General features: G+C 36.6%; 1 protein-coding gene across 1 annotated transcript in view; it reads right to left on the reverse strand.

Annotated features, from left to right (window-relative positions):
* The window catches only part of mgl (low-density lipoprotein receptor-related protein megalin), a 262,815-nt gene that overhangs the window by 59,469 nt on the left and 188,564 nt on the right, over positions 1-14,782 (reverse strand). The window contains exons 28-34 of the mRNA XM_083143948.1: positions 14,019-14,337; positions 12,272-12,908; positions 9,026-9,333; positions 7,669-7,879; positions 7,067-7,327; positions 3,804-3,987; positions 1,452-1,633 (exon numbers count right to left, since the gene is read on the reverse strand). Coding sequence (XP_083000074.1) covers positions 1,452-1,633; positions 3,804-3,987; positions 7,067-7,327; positions 7,669-7,879; positions 9,026-9,333; positions 12,272-12,908; positions 14,019-14,337 — 2,102 coding nt within the window. The remainder of the gene's footprint in view (positions 1-1,451; positions 1,634-3,803; positions 3,988-7,066; positions 7,328-7,668; positions 7,880-9,025; positions 9,334-12,271; positions 12,909-14,018; positions 14,338-14,782) is intronic.

The raw sequence follows: 14,782 nt of genomic DNA on the forward strand, positions 1-14,782 counted from the left end.
CCTTAATCCATGTTGCTTTTCAGCTACGTTTGGTTAGTCATAATGAAGAAGATGGATAATTAAATATTTTTTATGACCAACCAACCAACCGACCGACCAACCAACCAACCATTTCTAACACAAGAGTTGAACCTGAAAGCTTTGTTAGAACCATGCAGTGTGATCTACATGACAAAGAGAAGAAGAAACATAAAAACAAAGTTCTTTTCCTCATGCTTTTCTGCTGCAAGCAGAAATATAATGAATTTTATCAGTTATGTCTTCTTTGTTAGGCTAGTGGTGATTTGAGGGGAATGTCAGTAATTAGATCACAAATGATTTGATTATGAGTTTTAAGTCAACTTTTATGCAGAAATAAGCTAATTGAGGCTGGACCTACAGTTTAAAGTGGAATCCAGAGCAGACCACTGTGTGCCTCCACTAGGTAACGAATCTTAACACCACCTTGATTACAAGGCATTTGATGTTACCACTGCACCATTAAGGAGGCCCTTGATCACAAATGACAATCAAAAATTAATAGAACACTTACAAGCTTGAAAACTGTTTGTTATCCTATCCTATTGTCAATCTGAGTTGTATTGGCATCTATTGATTACTTTTAAAACTACTAACGACTATTATTAGTAAGGCTGAACTAATACTTTTGCAGATGCTCTTCTGGATTTTCACTGATACCAATGCTTGAAAATTAGAACAATTAAAAATTTGTTCAAAATATTGATTAGTTTTAATATGTAAGTATTTTTAACACTCATCTGCATGAATTTACCCGAGTTTTCTTTAAAAAACATTCAGGAATTACATCTGAATATTAAAGTAGCTGTTATTTAATCACACAATCTATTTTCATATAATATTTTGCAAAATATATGAACATTTCATATTTTGCATATTTGTCAGGTTAATCCATCTCTGCGAGTGTCACACTGCATTTTTGCGGACACTGAGAAAGGTACCGGTGAATATATTCCAACCAGGGTGCCTGCAATGCCCCCTGAGATATCTGAAAAGACTTCATACTTCATATAATTCAAATTTTGAAATTGTAGCATGAGAACATAGACGAGGGTGCCACGAAAGACAGCAGATTATGTGCCTATGCAAATTATCCTAGTGCTGGAGATGCTTTATAAGAATTCTCTTAACTGGAGGAAAGCATCACTCCAAGTTTCCCCACTTTATCCACTCCTGCCCTCCCTGAGAAAAAGTCCTGTGGGCAGCCTTGATTCCAACCGATACTTTCCCCTACCAATATCACTAGTACTGGCCAATTCCGATGTAACAGCTTTAATATTGGCTCAGCTATCGCTTAACTGTGATCAATTTATTGACAAACACAGTGATCAGAGTTGAGTATGTAATTTGCCTAATAATCACAGAACGAACTGCTCTGCGGGTAAGCACCGACACATAATACCATGACAATAATATTTATATCTGATAATTACTTGTGACATGGGGATGCAGCGATGATTCCCACATGTAAACTCTCCATCAGCACAAGGTGGGTAGTCACAGCCTTCTTCGTCTGAACCATCCTTACAGTCATTTTCATGATCACATTTCCATGATTTGAATATGCAGCGTCCATTTGCACATCGGAATTCAGAAGGACTGCAGGAGTGGAATGCTGGGAAATAAAAGAAAAGCATCGTGTAAGTTTTACTGCTACAGTCCAGACAGAAAATTAAGATTCATAATACATGATACTGTAATAAAAATCCTTAATAGGTGGCACTGATATAATTCGTATCATACCCTCAGGTATGTGGGATCTTACTGGGTTGATGTAGCTCTTTGATCATTCATCCTTGATTATAGAGCAACTCGCTTTCATGGTAAGCCTGATGGCAGTGATCAGAACGCTACATTTTAAAAGTAGCTTTGCTACAGCTACAACTACTCTTCGAAAAATGTAGCTTCGCTACAGCTACATTTACCAAAAAGTAGCTCGGTTCGCTACTCGCTACTTCGCTTACTTTTGCGCAACTTCTGCATAAAAAACTTCATACAACCAAATGGATATTTAAAAGAAGACCCTAGTATGATAGTTGTACTTACCTGTAAGTAGATTCTGTTATTTTTTACCACGATTCTCGCCATTCGATAATTTTGATAGCAGTGTTTCTTCAGTTACTAATTTTTACTATAGTGTTTGAGAATAACGTACCTATGTAAGTGGCATAAATTCAAATTAAGAATTGAAATCTGAGTATTGCAATTAGGCAAAAATTAATGATTACAACTATACACAAATATATTTGGTAGGATTATTTATGTTTATATATCAACATATTTTTCTTGAGAATAAATATTTCATTTTTTAATAGACTGATATGAATGAGAAATATATCTTACTGACTCTTTCAAGAATGATAATTGTCGTGAACATGATGGATAACCAGATTTTCTGAGTAATAGATTTTGTCTTTATGAACCTCCTGGGTAGAAATTGTATTGCTTCTCCCAATAACAATTATTATTACCAGCTCAAAATTACTATATTGATTCTAGTAAATTGAAGTATATAGGAATAAGTATACTGCATATACAAAAATTTCGCTACAACTACAGGAACTTTGTAGCTTTGCTACAGCTACAATTTCAAAATGTAGCGGCGCTACTAGTAGCACGCTACTTCCGACCACTGCCTGATGGTAAGGTACAAGAGGTACTATTTACACACTCAAATGGCAAAGGCACAACACTTGAGTTTAAACTCCTACAGACTGGATCAGCATGGTTCTAGGAATAGGTATACCTGTCTCTGTACTGTAGCTGAAGTTCTGTGGTGAAGGCTTATGGTCGCGACCGTACAAAGACTCTGACCTGCCACTTGTGGACTTGTGTCAACACGGTCTCACCCAAAATATCATCTCTCTCTCTCTCTCTCTCTCTCAATGTCTGACAAGACATTCCCTACGTAGTTGTAGCAATTTCCTGATAGGAAAGGTTCGCTGTACGTTATATTTGACAGATTTTACAGATCCTTACGAATTATCACAAAAGGTAATGCTAAAGTTCCCCATGCACATTGCACCATGCCATGAGATATGCATAAGGGGATGCGGGGGGTAGGGTTCCACGCATTCTTCAATCTCAGCCATTTTTAGAGGTGATGTGATCAGCACGATACTTCAACCACATTTACCCTCCAGGTACACATTTATTTGAGGCTGGGTAGGCCTCAGAGTTTTGTGGGAACAAGGAAGGAAAATTCCAACCTGGAAATTGAACCTGGGACTCTCACGTGGCAGTCAGATGTCTTACTGACTAGACCACCAGGGCTTCTGATAATTATCAAACTATAATTAAAAACACACTGTGATAAATATGTTCACTTTGATGTATCTTAATCAAAACCTTGCTTTTATGGCTTGAAATACAATTGTTTCAACATTTTACAACTTTTAATAATATTTTATATTTTTTTACCTCCTCAAAGGCACATGGGTTTTCACTTTGTCATACGCATGTGTTGTGGTGGTTAACGTGGCCTCTCATATGGAATATACCTTCTTGGTAAGATTAAGACAATATTGTGTTTATTTCTTGTCCTGTAATATCTTGAGTTTTATTATTGGTACTTAATGTTGCGTCAAGTAAAAAAAAAATGTTTTTCATTACTCGCGGCTTTAAATAGTGTCTTTGTTTCCAGTAATTGTACTGGGAATATGTTCACAACTCATGGATTTTTTTTTTCATTTAGAAGGTGTGGTGACCTATGTTATGATCATGTGAACATGAATCTTAAAAATATGTACTAAATCAAAAAGGAAATTACTATGTGCAATACTTACTGCAGTAGTTCTGATCTTCATCACTATTATCTCCACAGTCGTCATCTCCATCGCATGCCCACATTCGAGAAATGCACTTGCCGTTCTGACAGTAAAATTTGTTTGCTTCACAAGAAAAGTTCTTTGGAACACACATGCGGTTTTCGTTTACAAGTTTTGAACTGTCATTGCATTTACATTCAGCCTAAAAATTAAGAAAATTGATTTATAATACTCACGTTAACACTACATTTACAGGATTTGTCTTTTATAGTGTGATTCATGCAATTTACTTTTCAGTTATTGTGATGCTATATACCATTTCCATCCTGATTACAGTCAAATCTTGATTAAATGATTCTTTTTTGAAAAAAAATGTTATTAATTATCTTTCTTCTACAAAATATGGGACAAAATGTAAGTTTTACTAATAAGCTATAAGATACAGTTCACTCTTTCTATAGGTGCAAAATATATGTTGCATTTTCCTACGTAATATCAAAATTATAGCATTATTGTCATACACAATCAAATACATATCAACTACTTTTGATTACAGAATCAGAAACTTTTAGCTAATTAATGCCAAGAAGAATTCTCCTAACAAAGACAAAGCTTATAAAACTTGTAATGAATGATAGAAATCATTTCACAAAGAATACATGTGTCATATTTATTTTTTACTATGGCATTACACAAATTTGCAAATAAATTCTTTCAATGTTTGATTTTTTTTATACAAAACTTACTCTTAGTAATTATATTTAGATTTATGTCGCTAACATTTATTTCACCATCAGGATTTAAGTTTTAGAAAGAAAACTTTGTGAACTTTAATAAAACACACTACTGTGGGCTCTGCTGACAATCCCAATATTGAACATTGTTACAATTCTGAAAACTCTTCTACAACCTTGTCTTCCTATACAGCAGATTCACAAAAAATATCTTTCAGCTTTCTCAAGCTCTTTCAAATTAAGAATATCTTAGCATGCAATATTAATTCGACATTATCCATTGTACAGTGCTATTAACTATACTTATTGTAATGCTACGTTTTAAGAGAGCACCTCTTCTCTTGTCTTCAGCCAAACAAATTTCTGTCAAACCTACAACAGACCAGTGGTTTTACTAAAAATCCAGTGCACAAACGAAGTATTCCATGATGCCCTTTGGAATTCTGTAATAACGTTTGCTCTACATATCCTTCTATTTCTATTTTCTGAGGAGAGAATACCATATTTGCTTGAATTCTACACTGGGATGATTATAAAATTTTGAACTATTGTTAAGAATGGCTTCTTAAGATATTCGTCAGTTTCGAATTTGGTTCTTTTTTAGTGTCAGTAGTGGCAAGGTAGACGAGGCTTAGCCTTAAAAAGACTAGCAAAAAGTTGGAGGGGGGGGGAGATTGCCCCCTAATCGCCAATGTTGTTTCACTGACTTCTATGTGATTCACTCCATGCATGCTCGGCTACTTTACACCTTAAGGGAAACCACTGCTCATCAGATGAGGACGTCCAGCGTGCTTTGCGATCGTGGTGTCACTCCAAAGGCAAGGATTTTACCGTGACACCATCGAAGGACTGGTGCGCCGTTGGAGGAAGTGCGTGGAAGTGGATGGTGACTATGTGGGGAAGTGATGTTCCAGAACTGAAGCCAAGATGTCAATGTACACATTGTCTTTTATTTGATTAAATTCTGTTCACTATAACCAGAGATATTAATCAACAGGCAAAACTTTTCAGCCCACCCTCATAGTAAAGAAGTTGCTCTTCACTGTGTAAATTGTACAAAGCTCCTTACAAATCCTCACTTAGCCTCAATTCCTAATACAACCGTCTTCAACTCATAAGGCTTATTTGTTTATTTACATTTTTACATAAGAAGAATGCAAAATAATCTAACAGTTATTTTTAGTGGTTTTTATTGATACACACATTCTTTCCTTAGAAGTGTAGAATGACTAGCCATGTGAGATTGTGTTTTGTATGTATATCTTAGTGTAGCTTGAGAAAGTTCTGGGAAACCAGGACAAAACATCACAGATAAAATCAATAAAAGCCACTAAAAATAACTGTGTTAGATTGTTTTGCATGTACAAAAAGTGGTTATGTGAACCTTCAAGAAGAACATAAGAAGAAGACTGCAATAGCATTGCACCCACAAGAAAAAGAAAAGTTGGATACAAATACCGATTTTCAATAGCTAACTTTCATTATTTCGATAATATAAATATCGTTACAATGATGAGAACACCTGTCCGAAAGTGATAGCGAACACTCATGCCATCCTCATATACCAAAAAGTAAAAAAGGAACCTAAAGTTAGGACAATTAAACTAAGATTGTCCAGACTCAATTAACCACTTGCCTGACACATTATTTTCCAAAAAATGGTCCATATTTTACACTTTTCTTTTATTGTGTGTTTGTAATGTACCAATATCGGCAATTAAGGAACAGTAACGAAATTCTATTTTTGGGGTCAAATAAGGCCACAAAACTATTCAAAAATCCTCCATAATTATTAACCCGGGTTAACTCGTACATATAAGGAAACTACTATAAATGTTTGAAAATAGCATATAAACTGTCGAAAATAAAATGTCTTCACATTTTAATGCTGTCCAAGTTTACAGACTATCACACATACTGTCTCACATCAAATGTTACCCACAGTGTGGTAAACCCGAAAGCATGGGCTAACACAGAGTGCAACATCGCAATGTGGGCAATAGTATCTTGACTCGCGACGAATCTTCTTTCCTCTCGCATCACTGGAAAGGCAACAACTACGTAGTGTCACGGGAATCTGGTAGATGGCAGCAGTACCTCGACAAGCTACCTACACCTTCCACCTAGTGGCCAAAATGGGAATTAACACCTATTAAAGCTCAAACGAGACTGTCAGAAAAGTGCACTGTAGTTGTGCGATTTTAACGAGATAACTCGGGTAAATAATATGTAAAGCAAAAACAAATTCAGAGTTAACTCTGGTTAATCAGGCAAGTGGTTCAGGCACCCTCAAATAAATTAGTCTGCACATGCCTAAACCTCTTCTCTAGAGTGAATCCAGAGTTTCCTATGTGTGTGTGTTTGTGTGTGTTCGCATTCACATGGTATGTTGTATATGTAGTTCTTGCAGCTTGTATGGGGTTTTCTGGTTTGGTGTTTGTGTATCAAGCCAAACTGGGAGATACTTACACTACAAATCAAACCATCCTAAGAGTACAAAGAATGTCATTTTGCAAAATTTTGATGTAAGTTTCTTGTCCAACTCACCGTTCCGTTTAGTCCTGGGTGACACGACTGAGCACATCCGCCATTGTTGATGTGGCAAGGATTCACTTGGCATTTCTGGCGACTGGTCGAGTACACATGAATGTCCCTGGGAGAATCTTCGAGCCTCTTCACCAACTCAATCATGTTAGCGCCGGTATGTTTTTCTGCACGATACACTCCACGCAGTTGAAGATCGGTCCAGTACATGTAATTCCCGTGGATGGTGATGGCAAATGGATATATAGTAGCTTGTATCAGAACCTGAAACGATATTTTCATAATTGTTTACTCCATACTAGGGGTGGGACAGCTTAATTGGTACTCTAATGGTATCAGTCAATAAAAGCACATTGGTATATCAACAAAATTATTTTTAAAAATGTTACCATTGCAATATTTCTACAAAAAACTCATAACTAGTGCAAAATTCTACTATTTTGATATTTTATTATTATGAAGCTCTAATTCACATACTCTGGCTTTGTAAAACAAGTGCTTTTTAAAGCAAATACAAATGCAATCCTCTAGTTACATAACATTAATTAAGGAGGTGAATGAACCACAGAATTATTATTTTAGAAAAGGTTTGATGTGAAATTTACCTCTCTATCTGTACCATCCAATTTTGATCTTTCAATCTTCTCGCGTACAGCATCTGTCCAGTACAACATCCTGTCATCATAGTCAATTGCTAACCCACTAGGCTGAGATAGGTCTCGATCTATTATAGCTTTCTTCAATGATCCCGCCATGGTGGTTCGGAAGATTTTCCCTGATGTTCCAAATCGTCCCCAGTCGGTATAGTACAATGTGCTGCAGACACAACGAAGAAAGAACTTTAAAATTATGTTAAAAATAATTAATTGTTTATGCATATAAAAACTAAGCTATGTGGTGAACAGCATTTTTAGGATCAAGCCCTATCAAGGAGCTTTTCATTGGGTAATTTGTGGTCATCTTTTTAAGAAAGTCAAATTTTGTAGCATTTCTCTGTAGTTTCAAGTATGTAAAATACTTGATTTTTAATTACAGGGTGTGACATAAGTAGTTATGTGATTGTTAGAAGAAAGTACTAGCTTTAATTTACACATAAGCATAGGTTAATGGACACTAAAAGTATTTCAATGACTTGGTCTTCCATGAGGTGATCAATGACATCCCGCTCTGCATCAAGGGTGATTCCAATGGGGTAGTTCCACATTCTCACATAAAGGGGTAAAAGAGTGGAAATATGACTGATATGACTTCAGTTTCAAGAAACCCTATATTTTAAATAATTACTTTTAATTATGAACATATTCGGCTGTGATCAAAAAAGTGTTGGGCGTAACTCCACACCCGCTACATGCCTTCATGGCATAGTGAAAAGCACAGGGGAGCTGAACACCTGTTACAGCAAATTTGGGCTTACAAGTATCTTAAACATCCATATTCAACACTTGCTGGTTTTGCATGTAATGCTATGATATTCTCTGATATTTCCATAACTTTTTTTTACCCTACATCAAGTTACCTGACTTTTCCACGATTTTCAGGTCATTGGGACCCCTGAATGAGGTGATATATACCAAATGTTTATTGTTTACTACCTGATCAATATATTATTGGTAACTTAGGTCATTAAATCAGTACCAGTAAACAAATTACATTGTTTTTTTGTGGAAATAATGAAGGTAATGAGCTTGAAGAGCCAGTGATGCACCCAGAGGGAGGTTTGCATCACTTTTATTGGTGTAGATTTTTCTAAAGATAAGAATATTAGTAGAGAATGCAGAAAGACTTGCTACTTAAAAAATCAGGCATAACCCCTCATATTATCATACACTCCCCACGCTCTTGCTATAAAATTCTTGGCTACTGAGTTTTCAATATTTGACACCTGCTGACCTTTTTACAAAGTCAATCATATGTTCATAGACTCCCACCTCCCCTACCTTAGGTAGATCTACACACACTTACCCATTGCATGGATCAACAACGATCGCTCTGGGTCTCTCAACCCTTGCAATCATAACCAAATCTGTGCCATCCAAGTTCATAGCGTAAATGCTGTTGTTTGTTGAGTCGGTCCAGTAAACTTTCTTCTGTGTCCAATCGTATGCTATTCCCTCAGGGTTGATGCCTTTAGTTATGATATCGTGTATGTCGTTGCTTGTTGGGTTTTCGCTAGACAGATATGATATGCGTACCCATGGACGGATTTGAGTGAAAAGAAGGCGCTTGTCAGCATAATCAAAATCGATTCCAACTACGTTTGTCAGGTTGCCCTAAAAATATAGAAAATGTAAGCATTAGTAATAATTATAATAATAACATGCTGTAATGTTCATTTTTCATGTTTCTGAAAGGTGTGAGATGCATTTTCCTAAGCTGTTTTATCACAACATGATGTTAAATGAACTGCAAAATTCGAAATAGACTATTCAACACAAAATTTAAAGTTTATTTACTGATGTGACACTTTCTGAAGTTTGAATTATCCTGTGAGTTATGCAATTTATGGAAAATTGATTAATTCTACTGTAAATATTTGAGAAGCAAAAATAAACCCCTTTACACAGGAACATACTTAATAGTCTGGTAACTACATAAATGTGCTATTAGAAGGGATATGTTTATTTTGTGTATTAAGTGCAGTTTTTAAATCAAATTTATGATTATATTCACAATTTTAAAACCAAAATGTCATTTCATATACTGCTTTTGATCAGATTTTTCACTGCTATAACACCATGCATTAATTTTCTTACAAAGAATATGTCCATGACATTGCTGCTGATATTTGAGCAAGACTGGTTGAATTGTGTTGTAGAACACATGGAAAGACGTGTGTCCCAATGAAAGAGAGGGGAGGGGTGTGTACTTAGGGAGAGCATGGATATTGGGGGAAGAAAAGGATATCAACCAAAGAATGTAGTCAATAACAAAGTCATTATACTTGTATAGATAAAATGCAGCATGATTGTTGCCACAAATTCTTGCCAGGTCTAACCTACAACGTATCTCATTAACCCCTTCCCTGTGGCGACATTGAAGGGAAATATGACCAAAAAAACAACAAAAAAAAACATTTATATATATGGAACTGTAAATTCATGTCATCGTAAATAATGCAAAAACTAATTATGAAAAGTCGCAAATAAACATTCCATATTAGGTACAGTCAAAGGTAAGGTTCCCCCTGCATGCAGTACCATGCCTTGAAGGCACATTTAGGGGATGTGGGGGTAGGGCCCCACCCCCAACTACATATTCTCGATATTGCCTATTTTGAAGGTGATGTGATCAGCACCATGCTCCGGGCACCTTTACCCTCCAGGGTTGCCCCCAAGTACATGTTGATTTGAGGCTGGGCAAGCCCCAGAGCTGGTTTACGCAGGGACTAGGCTGGTAAAATTACGACCTCAGAACACCCACCCCACAAATTGAACCCAGGTCTCCAGCACAGCAGCCAAGACACCCTACCAACTAGCTCTAATCCCATATTGCAAAAAATATTATTCAGGAACTGACAAAGCATCAACAATGGATTTTTTGATGGCCAGTAGCCCACATAGACTAATGATTATTATAACAGCACGAAAAAGTGGTGTCTATAAAAATGACTTGCCACAATACAAGAACAGTTAATTTTGAAATACCATCTATATATAGATGCTCCACAAAAAAGGCCCAATTTTAGAGTGTCTATCTATAGCTCCACCCCAGTTAAAGGGGTGTAAGGGGCGATCTTCTAGTACGGCACCCAAAAGTCAACCTCACTTTCACGTAGTACACCCCCAGTAACTGCAATGTTCCAGGCCAACGAGGTGCTGGTGACTGGACCTACAGCCACTATAATCCTCCGTAGAGCTGTGTGGTCCTGTGTTTGTCCTTCTTTGCCCCTTTATAGCCTCAGCTTTTAATAGCTAAGGATAAGAGTGCTGCAATGAGCGTTTTCGGCAAATAGTTCACACGGGCAACGATAGATGGCATGTAGAATTGATAGGTCTTGCACTGGAGCAAAAAACGATCGAACGAGCGGAATAGGCTCGAACTCTCGAACCCTATTAGTACATGTATTTCCATCATTTGTCTATGGTAATGGATCCTCAAATATGGATCGTGAAGTAAAAGACAAAGTGAAATTGAAAAATAAGTGAACATAGTCATAATCTCCATGTTAAAATGCAGGTTTGTATATCTTACCAAGATATGTGAAAATTAAATAGATGATTATGGGCTGAAACTACCAAGGGTGACGATTTATGTTTCTACGATTATTGTCATATTAAAATGATGTTCGATTGAATGTTATAACTAAATTTCATTATTACCCAGAATATGATTATCCTTTTCGGTAAGTGAACAATTATGTACACGTATTTGTTGCACTGATTGGTTGATTGATTGATTTAGTTTATTTTACTTCACGTTTTGTGCCTTTTGGCTAATTTGCGAAGATGGGGATGAGTGTTGAAATGATGAAATTGATGAATGGACATTCACAAACATCCAAGCCCAAGCAGGATTCGAACCCGGGACCCTTGGCATCGCAGCGTGATGTGCTAACCACTCGGCCACAGGGTCTGGCTTGTTGGACTGTGTTACGATATTTGTGATTGCTTAGGCAGGACTGTGTATCCATTTTACGTTTCCATCTGTAGATATTGCATACTTTCATATATATTGTGTTTGAGCCTTACATAATAATATATGGAATTATTATTTAGAATTGTAATTGCGTAGAGTGTTTTCCTTCCACGTATAGGTTTTAAGTTGACAGTGCTGCTTATTTGGTTCTGAAATACAGGACGTGGCCAATCATTCCACTATGAGTGCGGTACGCAAGCATATAACACTCGAGCGTGGGAGATTGGATCGAGTATATTCGAGGAAAAGTGGTCCAATGCAGTACTCTAGAAAGGCTATTTTAGTCCCCACAGACATTATAGTTTTCACCTTGTGTTAAGCAATGATTGAATGAATTAGTTTTAAATATGGAATGAGGAAGTTTTTGCAAGATATATTTTATTTTCTTGTTAGAGGTATGTCCTCAGTTATGTTTCAGTATTGCGTGACAGGCAAATATAGCCTATGTCCTTAAGCACCCATAATATAAAAAATCAATCAATCAATATCTCATTAAAGACTTTTGATATTTTAAGATAACGATGTATGAAATCACACACAGACTAAAATATCTGAAAACAGAAGAATACTTACCACAGGTTTGAAGGGAACATTTGTTGATTTAGGATCAAGATGAATGCTTCGAATTTCAGTCCTCGTCGAGAAGACCAAGTACTCAGACACAGGATCACACTTTTGTCTGTCCGAAAGCTGTCCAGTTGCACAATCACATTTAAAGTTGAACTTGTGACTTGAAGTTTGATCGTTCGGATACGAATAGCACAGTTGATCACAACCTCCGTTTCCTAATCGCAGGCAAGGATTGTGATCATCAGGCGGTTGGTTTGTCACATCGAAAATAACAATGTCTCTAAGGCGAGGTAAGTTCGTTCTCACGGTAATCGGCAATGATGTGTTATTCGGGTGCTTGGATGCCTTGAAAACTGTCGCGAGATTTCGGTCGACCCAAAATACAGACTGCATGTACACTGCGATTCCCATGGGGTTGGGAAGGTTTCTGCGTATTACTTGTCTGTTTCCGCCACTGTACGATACTTTCTGGATCATGTCCAGCTTGGAATCAACCCAATACACGTCATGAGTTACCATGTCGACAGTTAAATCTCTAGGGTTACTTATTCCTGATGTTACCATAGGATTCCAGTTAGTTCCATCCAAAAGAGCTTTTCCAATTCGTGGATATTGTCCATAGTCAATCCAGTAAAGTAATCTGTAAAAGAAAAGTAATTTAAAATGCTTTATACATGTATATATAATCTTGATAGCACAGTACAGAAAATGAAATGTCACTGTTTCTAATGAGAGGTCACGCAGTGTAAACTCATGACTATTTTTTTCCTAACTAGCAAATATTTTTCTTGATGGAGGTGTGTGAAGTTAATCGAGAAGTAAGTTTCTTCCCAAGAATATAATTAAAAATAATAATAAACTATTATTTTTATTGCCAATGCATTATTATTATTAATATATATATATAAATAGTGGCTCAGTCGGTAACGCGTCTGACTACCATGCTAAAGGTCCCGGGTTCAATCCCCGGCCGGTTCAATTCTGGGAACTTTTCTAACGTTGGAAGTGGCCCCGGCACCCACCCAGCATCGATTGACATAGTTACCTGGGGGGTAAAGGTGGTCAGGGTCGTGATGCTGATCACATCACCCCCACTCACGACCGGATCAAGAAAGTGTGGGGTGTTACCCCCACACCCCTATACGCCTTCATGGCATGATGCTAAGCAAAGGGAGCACTTTACTTTATATATATATATATAAAAAAATGTATGTATGTGTGTGTATATTTGTTTGTTTAGGCATAACTCTCGAATGCCTGGAGCAATTTCAACCAAACTTGGTACGCGTATCACTTGCAATCTGGAAATAAATACTGTGGGGGTAAGGCAACGGTGTGACCCCTATGAAATTGTCTGGCAACAAACATACTTGCATACTACATTGGTTGCCCAAACTCTAGAAAAGTGTCTATGGCAGACTGGTTAGTACAGTGTGCTATGATGCCAGGGGCCATCCCAGTCTACACATGGGTGTTCTTTAAGCGTCCCTCCATCATTTTCATCATACCAATGATTAGCTAAAAATGGCATAAAAATGGTGCTGAATAACAAAATTGGATTAATCAACCAAACTTCAGAAAAGTATAAACCGGTATTTGTTGATTTAGATAAAATTCAAACTTAGACTGGTACCAATGATGACCAGATAAACCCTAGTTATATGTTAGAATTACTCATCTAAAAGAATAACTGTGTTACAGTGATACCAACCCCTAAAAAGTAGCTGCAAATGTATGAGACATGAAATACCTTTTAATAGGATTCACAGCCAATTCTCTAGGTGAATCCTGGGTGGTTTTTCTCAAAACTTTCCTGTTGGACCCATCCAGCCAGCATATCTCCAGGTAGTTTTCATGTGGGAAGACATTCGTGAAATAGAGATTTCCAGCAATCCAGTCAATTGCAATACCACGTATGCCATTTGATCCAATTCCATCTTTAATAATGGGTGTGAGCTCGGTGCCATTGGGGCGAATTCTGAATATTCCATTCCAAACGCCTCTGTTGAATTCCACCCAATAGATCCACTTCTCAGCGTAATGAACATCAACATGAAGAATGTGGTGGCCTGTGTTGAATAAGCAGGAAAATTTCATAAAAGGAATGAAATGATTTGACATGAAGAAAACATTCTGAATATGAATATAAATGAGAAAAACTTGCACGTTACATCCGAAAGATTAAAAGGTCACAATGAGTAACTTTCGGGAATTGCCTTGCACATTAATTTCCACAAAACAGTCTAAAAATTTGGAATGTTCTAATTTCATTTTCTGGAAATATAGACTACTATTATTGCTACCAAAAATTTATATTTCATGCCAAAAAATATAAATTTAAGTGATCACTTTTGGTTTATTGATTCTTTGCAGTACTAAAACATTTATTGCTGGGTCATTTTCAACAACTACATTTGTTATTGATATTTTTCTTTCATCTTTCACTCGGTGCTTAAAAATTTATGAATTATTATAAGCACAGAATATACTCATATAAATTTATAAGATTTACAA

Source organism: Lepisma saccharinum, chromosome 22 (genome assembly GCF_977018435.1).
Source record: "Lepisma saccharinum chromosome 22, izLepSacc3.1, whole genome shotgun sequence".
Lineage (NCBI taxonomy): Eukaryota > Metazoa > Arthropoda > Insecta > Zygentoma > Lepismatidae > Lepisma > Lepisma saccharinum.